Below are 14,027 nucleotides of genomic sequence, written 5' to 3' on the forward strand. Positions count from 1 at the left end.
TCGAGGAATAACTTGGAGATATACACAAAGTTGGTTCGGGCAATGGAAAATAAGGCACCCAGAAATATGTAGCCCATCTAGATAATCTTGACATGAAGCTAAAACAGCATCCATGAGACTATATTATTAAAACAAAAACAAATCATGTTAAAATTCAGTAGGACTTTTTGACAAGAACATCACCATTTGAAAAAATACTCTACTATTTAATTGTTGTATAATGGAACTTAGGTGCTCACATGTGTAGCACATGAACTAACTAGTAATACAGAGGTAGAATGAAATGTATTAGGGCTTACTCATTCATTTTGTAAGTGACATCTACGTTGACATGTTTGGCTTAAATCTGAGGGAATAATAATTTATCTGAAGTTCCGTCAAGTATTGGTTGAGGGGTATGGAGGAAAAAGATTTAATGACCAAATTGATTCTCAGAAATCATCCCAGACATATTAAAAGATGTTTAATTTCTTAACAATGTTGCTGTTTAATTTTTCTTAAACTGAAGTTGCCTTTCATCCTCAGTAGCTTCTTAGTGCCATCCATAAAGGCCACATAAAGGATCTGTATGACCAGTACTCTATCCTCAAAGATCTGCACATGAGTTTTATCTTCAAAACAAGCAATGTTGCATAATCACCAGACTGGACTGAAATCAGCAAAATCAGAAAGACAAAGCTTGTTTTAATTTCAGTTATAATTTTGCTTTTTACTGTTCTTTTCAACATTTAAATGTGTTTCCTGAATGTTAATTGGGATACAATACTTGGAAGATATATTCATTTTGTATTGTATGGAAGCAATTCCCGACTTCACCTGGTGTTGCTTTCTTCACCTTGTCGCTGAATTAGAGCCAATCACACCTATCATTCTGAATGGCTTCTCTTTATAAACTCAGTGCCATTTCAGGAGTGGGCCCTGCAGAAACGGGATTGGGAATATAGGAGGAAGAACAGAATGAGAAAACTTAAGACATGGATCCCTCCACAAAACTTTTAACCTCACCACTAACGCCATTGCCACTTTCTCAGGCTGGACTAGACTGACATCGTTCAACCTTAGTTGGGATTTTCCCTGATACTGGCAAAGGCCAATGTCGGGCGGGAAAAGTGGCGTTGAAACCATTTACAGAAATGGCTGCTTTCACTGCCATATGGTGTGGAACTGAGAAAAAAAGAAACTTGAAGTCACTGGTTCTACGATGTATATCGCTGGTGGGCGGCCTCTGATTTGCCCACACTGCCATCGGATCAGTCACTTGATGAACCATCTGTCATTTTTAAAGGCCGCCCCTGTGCACAGCTAGCAAAGCAGGAAACAATCTTCATCCAAGTGCGCAACCTGACATCACCCTGCCACTGCCCAGGCATCAAGCTTGCACCCCAGGCATCAGGCTGGCACAACCTATGCACTACCCTGGCATTATACAGGCACAACTACCCTCTCCCCCCGTGAGCAATGCCTTCACCTCTGAGCCCCCCTGGGAGTACTGCTCGCCTGAGACATGCTTCAAGCCTTTCTGGTATCACGTTGCCTTGGATGGATTTTTTGATGTGGGGCTGAGTCTGATGTACAGGCCTGACAATTAAACCCATCCAACACGAACAGGAGGGAAAAATTCCAGCCTTTGAGTTGAGATTCCAACCTGATATTGTCAGGCACGTCAACTCCTGTGATCGCAGAGTAAAATTAAGCCCACTTGCAAACATGTTCTAAAAGCCTGGGATTTTTAGTAGGCGTTCAAAAATGATGCTTTTGTTTGAGTCATAAGCCTCCCCCAGATCTTTGTGTCTCCGAATCAGCAGCGACAGGAATGCATGAGGATACTGAGGAAGGATCATTCCAGTTGCATGGAGGATGCTTTTCTGAAATGGGAACAAAGCAGCTTTTATACTGCATGAAACACATTTCCCAAAAATGGCACTCGCACTTCCAAAATAGCTCCATAAACCGCTGACACTACCCACTTCTGCAGTCCCCCTGTCGTCAGCACCTCTTCCAGCAATGTGGAGGCCAGTTCCACCGGGAAGCTCTGTATCTCCTTCCTGGCAAAATCTCGAACCTGCATGTATCTAAACACTTCCCCCCCCCGCCCCAGCCCATACTTCGCTTCCAGCTCCTTCAGTCCTGCAAACCGACCCCCAAGAAACAAATCTTTTAGCGTCTTAATCCCCTTTTCCTCCCATTTCTGAAAATTTCCATCTCACCTCCCTGGCTCAAATCTGTGGTTCCCCCGAAGTGGCATTTCCCTTGACCCTGCCCCCAACCCGAAGTATTGGCAAAACTGCCTCCAGATTCTCAATGAAGCTATTATTACCGGTGTGGTGAATGTGATTCACACTATATATAGTTGCCAATATCACTCCATGTATATATGTTCGTTATCTACCCGTTGTAAGATCAAAATGTATCAAAACAATTTTGGACAAAATGTATATTAGGCCCATGAACGAGGTCTTTGCCCGCCATGTGTTCATGACTCGCCGACAACGGCCTACTGAAACTCTAGCTGAATTTGCACGCGAGTTGAACAATCTCTCAAATGACTGCAATTACCAGGCTGTAACCGCGGCCGAACATAGGGAGCTTGCTGTGCGGAACGTTTTTGTAGCGGGCCTTCAATCTAACTATGTACACCAGAGGCTATTAGAAAATGGGCCCCAGAGCTTAGAGACTACCGTAGAGGCTGCTATCACAATGGAAGTTTCCTTCCGCAGCCTCAACTCGTTTCCCGCGGACCCCGCTAACCCCGCATGGGCCCCCGACCTGAGGACCCCCCAAGCCTGTGCCGCAAGGCCCCCCAGCTATCGCGCTCCACAGCCGGTCGCCCTACTGTCGCAGTCAACTACTCAAGCTATCCAGCTGCTCCAGATAATTACTCAGCTCCCCCAGCCAGCTACTCAGCTCGCCAAACCAGTTATTCAACTGCTCCAGACTGCCACTATTCAGCTCCCCAAACCAGTTATTCAACTGCTCCAGCCTGCCACTATTTAGCTGCCCAAGCCAGTTATTCAACTGCTCCAGCCTGCCACTTCTGTGGACAAAGCCAGCACCCACGGCAGCACTGCTCAGCCCGATCCGCGACCTGCAACAGCTGCAGGAAGAAAGGCCACTATGCTAGAGTGTGCCTCGGCAGAAGGGCCCCAACCCTCAACACCCCAACAGTCCAAAAACATCGCCCCCAGCACCAGCAGGCCCGCGGGGCCCGAAACGCTGCGGCCTACGCTCAGGCTCCGCCCCCTCCCGCCACGTGCGATCCATGGGGGCCGCCATCTTGGATGCCATCTTCATCACCACCCTCCACGTGCAATCCACGGGCCATAGCTGCATCCCCAGACTCAAACAGCTCATCGGAGGAGTACGATTTCCCCGGGCAGTCACCACATGGCCCGCAACTCAGCGCAATGTTCCTGCATCAAGCTCGCCAGAACACAGCGGCATCTACTCGATAGGACGCCCGATCGGAAGAATTCGACTCCCCCGGGCACCCACCACACGGTCCGCAACTCAACGTGGTCACCCTCGACCAATCTCGCCCCAAGCATCTGAGAAATTCGATGACGGAGGTCCAGATCAACGGGTACAACACGTCGTGCCTCTTCGACTCCGGGAGCACAGAGAGCTTCATACTCCCAGAGCTGGTAAGACGCTGTTCCCTCCCTATTTATCCCGTCAACCAAACTATCGCCCTCGCTTTGGGCTCCCATTCCATTCAAATCCAAGGCCGCACTACAGCAACGCTAACGATTCGAGGCGCTAGCTATTACAAATTGAAACTGTATGTCTTGCCCGACCTCTGCGCGCCACTCCTCTTAGGCTTGGATTTCCAATGTAATCTCAAGAGTCTCACCCTCAGCTTCGGCGGGCCCCTGCCCCCACTCACTATCTGCAGCCTCGCCATGCTGCGCATCGCCCCCCCCCCCTCTCTTCGCCAACCTCACCCCGGATTGCAAACCAGTAGCCACCCGCAGCAGGCGGTACAGCCTGCAGGATAGGGTATTTATCAGAACGGAGGTCCGAAGGCTGCTCAGTGAGGGGATCATAGAGGCCAGTAATAGTCCCTGGAGAGCTCAGGTGGTGGTCGTCAAGAGCGGGGAAAAATTCCGCATGGTCGTCGATTATAGCCAGACCATCAATCGCTTTACGCTCCTAGACGCGTATCCCCTCCCCAGAATCGCAGACATGGTAAACCAGATCGCCCAATATTGGGTATTTTCCACGGTGGATCTGAAGTCTGCATACCACCAGCTCCCAATCCGCCCAGAGGACCACAACTACACGGCATTCGAGGCCGATGGCCGCCTCGTCCATTTCCTCCGGGTTCCCTTCGGCGTCATTAACGGGGTTTTGGTGTTCCAACGAGCAATGGACCGAATGGTAGACCAGTACGGGCTGCGGGCCACGTTTCCGTATCTGGATAATGTTACCATCTGCGGCCATGACCAGCAGGACCACGACGCCAACCTCCACCATTTTCTCCAGATGGCCCAAAAATTAAACCTTACATATAACAAGGAGAAATGCTTGTTCCGCACAAACAGACTAGCCATCCTCGGCTACGTCGTGGAGAACGGAGTCCTGGGCCCAGACCCGGACCTCTTAGAACTCCCCCTCCCCCATGGCCCCAAGGCCCTGAAACGGTGCTTGGGGCTCTTTTCGTACTACACCCAGTGGGTTCCCCAATATGCGGACAAAGCCCGCCCACTCTTCAAGTCCACACTATTTCCCCTGTCTGCTGAGGCGCGCCAGGCCTTCAGCTGCATCAAGGACGACATCGCCAAAGCAGCCATGCGGGCGGTGGATGAATCCACTCCCTTTCAGGTTGAGAGCGACGCCTCAGAGGTAGCGCTAGCAGCCGCTTTAAACCAAGCAGGACGGCCCGTTGCATTTTTCTCCCGTCCCCTATCCGCTTCAGAACTCCCACTCCTCAGTCGAGAAGGAAGCACAAGCCATCGTGGAGGCTGTCCGACACTGGAGGCACTACCTCGCAGGTAGTGGTTCACCCTCATTACCGACCAACGGTCGGTCGCCTTCATGTTCGACAACTCGCAAAGGGGCAAAATAAAAAAAGACAAAATTCTTCAGTGGAGGATTGAACTCTCCACCTACAATTACGATATCAAATATCGAGTGGGGAAGCTCAACGAGCCCTCGGATGCCCTATCCCGCGGGACATGCGCCAGCGCGCAAATCAGCCGCCTAAAAGAGATGACCTCTGCCACCCAGGGGTCACCCAGCTCGTCCACTACATCAGAGCCCGAAACCTGCCTTTCTTCAACGAGGAGGTAAAAGCGGTCACCAGGGACTGCCCGATCTGTGCGGAGTGCAAACCGCACTTCTATAGACCAGACAGGGCCCACCTGGTCAAGGCTTCTAGACCCTTTGAACGCCTTGCAATCGATTTCAAAGGGCCACTCCCCTCCACTAACAAAACCATTTACTTCCTTAACATTATTGACGAGTTCTCCCGATTCCCCTTCGCCATCCCATGCCCCGATATGACCTCCCACACAGTCATTAGGGCCCTGCATAGTGTCTTCACCCTGTTCGGTTTCCCCAGCTACGTGCACAGTGACCGGGGTGCGTCCTTTATGAGTGATGAGCTGCGTCAGTACCTGCTCGACAAGGGCATCGCCTCGAGCAGGACTACCAGTTACAACCCCAGGGGGAACGGACAGGTGGAGAGGGAGAACGCGACGGTCTGGAAGACCGTCCTACTGACCCTTAGGTACAGAAAGCTCCAAGTTTCCCAATGGTAGGAAGTCCTCCCTGACGCGCTCCACGCAATTAGATCCCTCCTGTGTACAGCTACCAACCAAACCCCCCACGAGCGGCTCTTGAATTTTTCCAGGGGCACTACCACAGGGGTCTCACTTCTGGCGTGGCTGAGGACGCCAGACCCGGTTCTCCTAAGGAAGCACGTCAGGGCGCACAAAACCGACCCCATTGTTGAAAAGGTGCGCCTGCTTCATTCCAACCCACAGTACGCATTTGTTGAGTTCCCGGACGGTTGCTAGGACACAGTATCCCTCCGGGACCTGGCACCCGCTGGATCCAGCCCCCCATCTACCCCCACCGAGGAACCCCTTTCCCCGTTCCCTAAGCGGCCGCCCCCTTGCGCCCCCGTTTCTGCGAGCTCTCCCCACCAGTCCCGATCACCAGCACCAGCCCGCCCCTCGCGCCCCCTGTCTCCATTCGGCCAGGAGGTGTAGGAGGCTCGGACAAGACTCGCCCGGAGCCGGCAACCGTACCCCAGACCTCGCGCCCGCCCAGCCACCGCAAGAGGCTGCAACACCGGTGCTCCGCAGATCAAAACGGACAATTCGTCCACCGGACAGACTGACTCTTTGAGCCATCACCCCCGCTGGACTTGATTTTTTTAACAGGGGGTGAATGTGGTGAATGTGATTCACACTATATATAGTTACCAATATCACTCCATGTTCGTTATCTACCCGTTGTAAGATCAATGCTGTATATAGTTGCCAATATAACTTTGTGTATATATGTTCACTATCCACCATTGTAAGTGCAGTTGCACTATCCGACCACCAGGGGGAGTCACTCTGGGAGTACGCGAGAGTTTGTACTGGGCTCCTCCCTTGGCTCCACTCAGGATTCATCCCCCTGGGACTGACGTATAAAGATCAGTGCCTTAGAGCCAGCCTGTAGTCATCTGGAGTTCAACGCCCATCATCGCTGAATTGATGGTTCCATCAACCGGACTCCCGGAGTACTTCCCCAGGGCTATCGGGAGCGGCGCTGTTGCTAGTGCTTTCAGTCCCGACCCCCTGCACAAACTCTCCTCCATTCTGACACACTGGGAATCAACCCCTCTGACCCAGCTCCACACCTTTTCCACATTCGCCGCCCAGTAGTAGTGCATCAGCTTTGGAAGACCCAAATCCCCTGCCTGCCTTCCCCTCTATAGCAGCACCTTTCTCAATCTGGCCACCTTCCCTCCACATATGAACAAAATAATCCTTCCCTCAATCTCTCTGAAAAAAGCCTTTGGCAGGAAGATCTGTAGAAATCGCGGCAACACATTAATTTTAACCGCCTGTACCCGACCCACCAGTGACAGAGGGAGACCATCCCACCTTGCCAGATCAGCTTTCACTCTCCCCACCAAACTAGAGATGTTGGAGGCGATTCTCCAAGCCCCGTGCCGGGCCGGAGAATCGACATAACCGCGCCACAACGTCACAACGCCGGTGCACGATTCTCCAAGGTGTGAAGAATTGGTGCCGGCACGTTTGTGACAGCGCCAGCTGCGGGCCGCTGGAATCGGCGTGGCCGCCGATTCTCCGGCCCGGATGAGCCGAGCGGCCGTGCCGATACGACAGAGTCCCGCCGGTGGCGTTCACCCGTGGTTGCTGCCAGCGGGAACTCTGCGAGAACAGTCGGGGGGGTGGCCTGTAGCGGGGGGAGGGGGGCTCCTTCACCGGCAGGGGGGGGTGGGGGTGGGGCCTCCGATGGGGTCTGGCCCACGATTGGGGCCCACCGATCGGTGGGCCTGCTTCTCCCCCACGGGCCTACCTTCTGGCGCGGCCAGCCCCTGAACACCGACGCCATGTTGGTCGGGGCCGGCACGCTGAAGAAGTCCCCCGCGCATGTGCAGGTTGGTGCGGCCCAACTGCGCATGCGTGGGTTGGTGCGGCGCCCATTTGGTGCCGTGAAAGGAGGCTGGAGCAGCGTGAACCGCTCCAGCGCTGTGCTGGCCCCCTATGGGGGCCAGAATCGGTTGTACCCGGCCCCGGTTCGTGCAGTCCTGAAATGCAACGGCGTACATGATGGCACAAACACTTGGGCTCCATATTGGAAAATCACCCCCGTTGTACCTGCGAAGCCCCCCCCACCCCCAGATCCCGTCCATGATTTTTATACCAAATCTCTCAATTGTAAGGGTTTCCTCATTACTTATGAGATAATGTGGTTGACGTAACTCTAACCTCTCCATGACAAAGTCCATTCTGAAAACTTGCCATTTCTGCCACCATCACAGCCTACCCGCTACAGAAATCTTCATAGATGTCCCGCCAGTTGTCTATGACACCATCACAGATGTCCCGCAGACTCCAAGGGGTGCATTTTATGACCGGCTGTTGGTGTTTTTGAAGGGGGGTGGGGAGGGGCACCGTAAAATATAGTGGGTGGCCAGCTCACTGCCTTCCTGCCCATTGTGAAACTTCCCCTCCACAGGTAAAGCATCAAGCAGCCTGCCTACCCTCAGGCCATTGCTACCCTCAAAATGGCCAATTGATGGTCACTAAACTACCGCAGTTTCTACAACGCAATTCCTCCCCGTTTGGCGTCACAAAAGTGTCACTGACCAAAATGGTTATACTTACCCGATGTCCAATATCCTTCTTTTCCGTTCTTCTCAGGATTCCTTGAAGTCCCAGCAATGACGGTTACTGTGTTGTGGCGTTGCCAATCAGGTTGGCTGGCAGCTCAAGTGCAGGATTTCCGGGCCCTGGATGGCGGAAGTCCCATTCTGACCTCATTAAGGCCACTGTGAGGCAGTCATATTTAAAGTCGCGGTGGTGTTGACCGACTTTTCAGCCACAGGGGAGGGGGTGGGGTGGGAACGTGGGCAGTGTGCAAGGAATACATACCCGTAGTAAGATTCATCCTCAATTCTCTCCTGATTAGCCTCCCAATCTTTAAAACATCAGATTATTCAGAACTGTGTTGTCCACATCACTATCACTGGCTCCCACGAGTATTTTAGCCATCAAAACGTGCTTGGTATTGAATTGTTGATATTGTCACAGATAGTTGTTTTTGGAGAAAGCTGGATTCATGCCTCTTTTTGATCAACCTTGTGTTAAAGCCAGGCAGCCAATGAACACAACCAAGATTTCTTCCATATCCCATTCCTAAATTAAACCAGTTTTTAAAATTACTGTCAGATAAGAGCAGCTTGCGTTGAAATTTCATTTAAATGCCAGCCAAAATTCAGGAATGCAGCTTGAAGCTTCTAATACTGCTAATACCCAAATAGCTGCTTTACTGACACAATAAAACAGATCGATACTTTTCCTTTATGCACAACATATTCTCAGATAACCATTGTTACAATTCACAATTTGCTTGTTGTACTGGAGGGTGGATTATATTGTAATTGTAGCATCGGTGGAAAGCCTTTTGGTATTGTCGTATGAATCTGAAGACCAGGCTCTAACCAAATTGGAATGAAAAGCATTTGGGATTCCACTTTGGAGTCATTTTGTACATTGACATTCACAAAACAGGATTAGCAGTGGTGTGAAGCTGTTTCAAGACTATGGGCGCAGTTTTCCCACCATGTTATCCATTGCACCAAACGGGTTTTGCGTCAGGTGCCAAGCCGTTTGAGATTAACCCAACCTGCTGCCCTGGCATGATCTAGCTCAGACCCTCGTTGGGTGAGCAGTTTCAGGTCCCTTGAAGTACTTGGATTTTAAGACAAATATTTTGTCCCTGGGTCGGGTGCGTAGAGTTGGGAGATTTCCAGGGACTTCCTATATTCTAGCTTTCTTCATTCTCCATGGCAAAATATCTAGCTTGGATTTTGGAGATTGACCGGGCACAGAGGGCACTGATGAGGACGCCGCAGGCGAACGAGCTGCCGAGGGCAATGGTGGTGCGGTGAAGATATTGTAGTGGGCAAGGCAGACGAAGAGGTGCACCTGGGAAGGCAATGAGCTCTGGGTGAACCAGGACCTGGGCACGGAACTGCCGAAGAGGAGAGCCAGGTTCAATCGAGTGAAGGCTGCCCTCTTTAAGAAGGGGTTGAAGTTTGGGTTGCTGTACCTGGCCTGCCTCAGGGTGACTCACAACGATCGAGAACATTATTTTGGGACAACAGAGGAGGCGATGGAGATTTTAAGAGACAATAGACTGGCAGGAGAGGGAGGACATTGAGCTATGGAGGAGCAGTGAGGAGATGTTGATTTTCTTCGCCTTTTCACTGGCTTTTGATTGTTGGTTATGGGAGAACCTCTCTTCTTTCAGATATTTTGTTGGATTCTGTGGCAGATTGTTTGGGGATCGTGGAGAATGTGCGTACCTTTTTCTTATTTCATTGTTGTTTTTGATATGGAAGTGCATGAGCGCGGGGGGGAGGGGAATCAGTGGGGGGGGGGGGTAGAAGGTTTAGGCACCATGGGCAGGGGCTGCTAGGCTAGCTGGACATGCTAGCTAATGGGAGCCCAGTGGGGAGTGAGCAGGTGGTTTGTGTAGCAGAGGGGGATGGGATTGTTGATTTGCTCAGGGGGGAATGGGGGGGGGGGGGGGGCTGGTGACAAATGTGTGGTTGCTTTGGCGCAGCAAGAATGTAGGTGGTAGACATCAGAGGGTGGGCCTGAGGGTAGCGTGACACGGGGAAGGGGCTGGCCCAAGGAAGGATAAGTTTGATCGGCAGGGGAGGGGGTGGAGTATCCCTGACCAGGTTGGTCACATGGAATGTGAGAGGACTGAATGGGCCAGTCAAATGGTCGCATGTGTTTGTGTACTTGAAGAGCTTAAAGGCGGACATGACCTCTTTGTAAGAAACACACTAGAAGATTGGGGATCCAGGCTAAGCTACGGAAAGGATGGGTAGGGCAAATCTTTCATTCAAGATTAGATATGAAGACGTGGGGGATGGCAGTGCTGATAAACGGGTGGCATTTGAGGTGGGGAATATTGTGGTAGATTCAGGAGTGAGGATCATGATGGTGAGTTGGAAGCTGGAGGGGATGCCAGTGATTTTGGTGAATGTTTATGCCCCAAACTGGGATGTTGTGGAGTTCATGAGGCGGATGCTGACGAAGATCCCAACCTGGGCTCACAGCGGTTGATCATGGAGGGGGTCATGACGGTAGTACAGTGGGTAGTACTGTTGCTTCACAGCTCCAGGTTCCCTGGTTCGATTCCCGCTTGGGTCACTGTCTGTGCAGAGTCTGCATATTCTCCCCGTGTCTGCATGGGTTTCCTCCGGTGCTCTGGTTTCCTCCCACAAGTCCCGAAAGACATGCTGTTAGGTAATTTGGATATTCTGAATTCTCCCTCTGTGTACCCAAACAGGCACCGGAATGTGGCGACTAGGGGCTTTTCACAGTAACCTAATTGCAGTGTTAATGTAAGCCTACTTGTGACAATAAAGATTATAATTATAACACGGTCATTGAACCCAGGTGTGGACTGGACGAGGGTGTCGGCAGTGAGGAGCTGAAGGGGTTCATGGAGCACGGGGGGGGGGGGGGGGGGTGAAGGATCCATGGAGGTTTGGGAATCGAGGGCAAAGTGATTCTCATACTTCTCCCCTGTGCATAGGGTGTACTCACGGATCAATTACTTTGGTTTCAGACCACGCACTGCACTGTGTGGACTTGCAAGTGGACCGGGTTGGGGGAGGCAGGGGGGGGCTCAGTGCCTGCAGTGGAGAATGGGAATAAGGCTGTTAGCAGATGAGGAGGTGTGCGAGCAGGTGAGGGCCGCCATTTGGGGACATGAAATTGAATGATGCGGGTGAGGTCTCAGCCGCCACGCTATGGGAGGCACTCAAGGCAGTGTTTCGGGGGAAGTTCATATCAACCCGGGCACACAGGGAAAGAGGGAAAGGTGGAACGGGCAGAGATGACAAGATTGTGCAGAGGGGTCGAGCACAGGATCTCGCTATATATGGATGACCTGTTGCTTTATACCTCGGACCCATTGGGAGATATCGGGGGGAATGATGAGTATTTGAGGAGTTTGTCCAGTTTTCTGAATATAAGCTAAACATGGGGATGGGTGAGGTCTTCCCGATCGAGGACAGGGGGCAGGAGAGGAGTTTGGGTGAGCTGCCATTTAAGGTGGTGGGGCAAGCTTCAGATAATTGGGCATCCAGTTGGCGCAGGGATAGGAACAACTGCACAAATTGAATCTGGCACGGTTGATTGAACAGAGGGGTTTCAGGAGGTGGGGATGTACTGCCGTTTTCACTGGTGGGCAGGTGCAGATGGTGAAAATGATGGTTCTCCTAAGGCTCTTATTTGTTTTTCAGTACCTCCTGATCTCCGTCCTCAGGAAAATTGATGCTTTGATCTTGGGGTTTGCATGGGCGGGCAAAACTCCACGGGTTAAGGTGGTCCTGTTGGAGCAGGGAGGAGTTACTGTCCCCGCGCCGGCGTGGAGCAACATGCCGGGGACCTAACAGTGGACCCGGGCGGAAGGAGGTAGGTTCCTTCCAGATTGCGGCCACCCGCCGATCAGAAGCCCCCATCACGGGCCTGGAGCCTGTGGAGGCCCGCTCCCGGAGTCAGATCCCCTCGCCCCCCCCCCCCCCCACCCCCCCCCCACACCCACCCACCAGGATGTCCACAGCAGCTGTGGTTCCGAGCTCCCGCCGGGTGGTACCAGGTTTGAATCACGCCGGCGGAATGCGGCGGGAGTTTAGCACGTCACCCTCGGAGAATCGCCGCAGGGACCTATTTCAGCGGCCCCTGACTGCCGTGACTGTGCGGGTGCTATTTGCACCGATTCTCCGGCGACTGGAGAATCGGCGGCCTGGCGTCGGAGCGGCCCGGCAGGAATTTCCTGCGCCCCGCCGATTCTCCAACCCGTCGCGGGCTCGGAGAATCCCGGCCATGAACTATGGGGACTCCCTAGCGTGGAGTGGTGAATCAAAAATAAACAATCAGGCATTCAACATTCCCTTTGGGAAAAATGTACTCTCCTAAACTTCTCATAAAACTATTAATTAAACACACCCAGTAAAAATCCCATCGAAGAAACTTTTAATCCTGTCTAAACAAACACTGAAAAATTACTCTAAATGAATATCAAGCTACTACAAGGTAATAAAAATGGTTAATAAAACTTAACAGTTCCTTTTCCAATCTGGAAACAGCCCTCGAGAGAGCTGAATGCATTGGAGATCAGCCAAACATTCATAACAAGGCCATCTGAGAGCTTTATAGGAACACAGGAGCGGGAGTAGGTCATCTCTGCCATTTAATGTGATCATGGTTGATAATCCACTTCAATACCTTTACCCATACTGTTGCCATATTCATCTATGCCATTGGTATTTAGAAATCTGGGCTTGGTTAGCTCAGTTGGCTGGATGGCTGGTTCATGATGCGGAACAATGCCAATAGCATGGGTTCAATTCCCATGCCAGCTCAGGTTATTCATGAAGGCCTTGCTTTCTCTACATTGCCTTCACCGGAGATGTGGTGACCCTCAGATTAAATCACCACCAGCCAGCTCGAAAGGGGAGAGCAGCCTATAGTCCTCTGGCGACATTTATATTTTGAAATCTGTCAATCTCTGCTTTAAACATACACTATGACTGAGTTTACACAGCCCCCTGAGGTAAAGAATTCCAACGATTCATAAGCTTCTGACTAAAGAAAATTCTCATCTCAGTCTGCAGTCATTCCCCTTGTGTGCCCTGGTTCTAAATTCCCCAACCAAGGAAACATCGTATTCCTCAACCAGGGGAAACATCTTCACTGCACCTATTCTGTCTACCTCTTTAAGTATTTTGTATGTATCAATAATATCAACTCTCATTCTTCAAAACCTTAGAGAATACAGGCCCAGTTTCCCCAATCTCTTTTCATGAGTCAATCCTGCCATCCCAGAAACAGGTCTGGTGAACCTTCGTTGCACTCCCTCTATGGCAATAATATCCTTCCTTAGATAAGGGAACCAAAACTGTGCACAGTTCTCCAGATCTAGTCTAACCAACATTCTGTTGATGTTGGTCTTTACTACTCCTGTATTCAAATCCTGTTACGATAAAGGCCAACATACCATTTGGCTTCCTAATTGCCTGCTGCACCTGCATGTTAGCATTCGGTGACTAAATGGCAAGTACAACCTGATCCTTTTGTAGGCCTACACTGACTAATCTGTTACCATTTAAGAAATGCTGTTTTAAAACTCATTTATAGGATATGGGCATTGCTGGCTAGACCAGCATTTATTGCCCATCCCTAATTACCCTTGACAAAGTGGTGATCTGCCATCTTGAACCGCTTTGTACATCCCTTATGCACTCACTAACTTTG

General features: G+C 51.2%; 1 protein-coding gene across 2 annotated transcripts in view; it reads right to left on the bottom strand.

Annotated features, from left to right (window-relative positions):
- Positions 1-879: 879 nt before the first annotated feature.
- pag1 (phosphoprotein membrane anchor with glycosphingolipid microdomains 1) overlaps positions 880-14,027 on the bottom strand; it is a 284,245-nt gene continuing 271,097 nt past the window's right edge. For both annotated transcript variants that reach the window (XM_038809688.1, XM_038809687.1), the window contains one exon: positions 880-918. In XM_038809688.1, coding sequence (XP_038665616.1) covers positions 895-918 — 24 coding nt within the window. In that variant the 3' untranslated portion in view covers positions 880-894. The remainder of the gene's footprint in view (positions 919-14,027) is intronic.

Source organism: Scyliorhinus canicula, chromosome 10 (assembly GCF_902713615.1).
Source record: "Scyliorhinus canicula chromosome 10, sScyCan1.1, whole genome shotgun sequence".
NCBI classification, from domain to species: domain Eukaryota; kingdom Metazoa; phylum Chordata; class Chondrichthyes; order Carcharhiniformes; family Scyliorhinidae; genus Scyliorhinus; species Scyliorhinus canicula.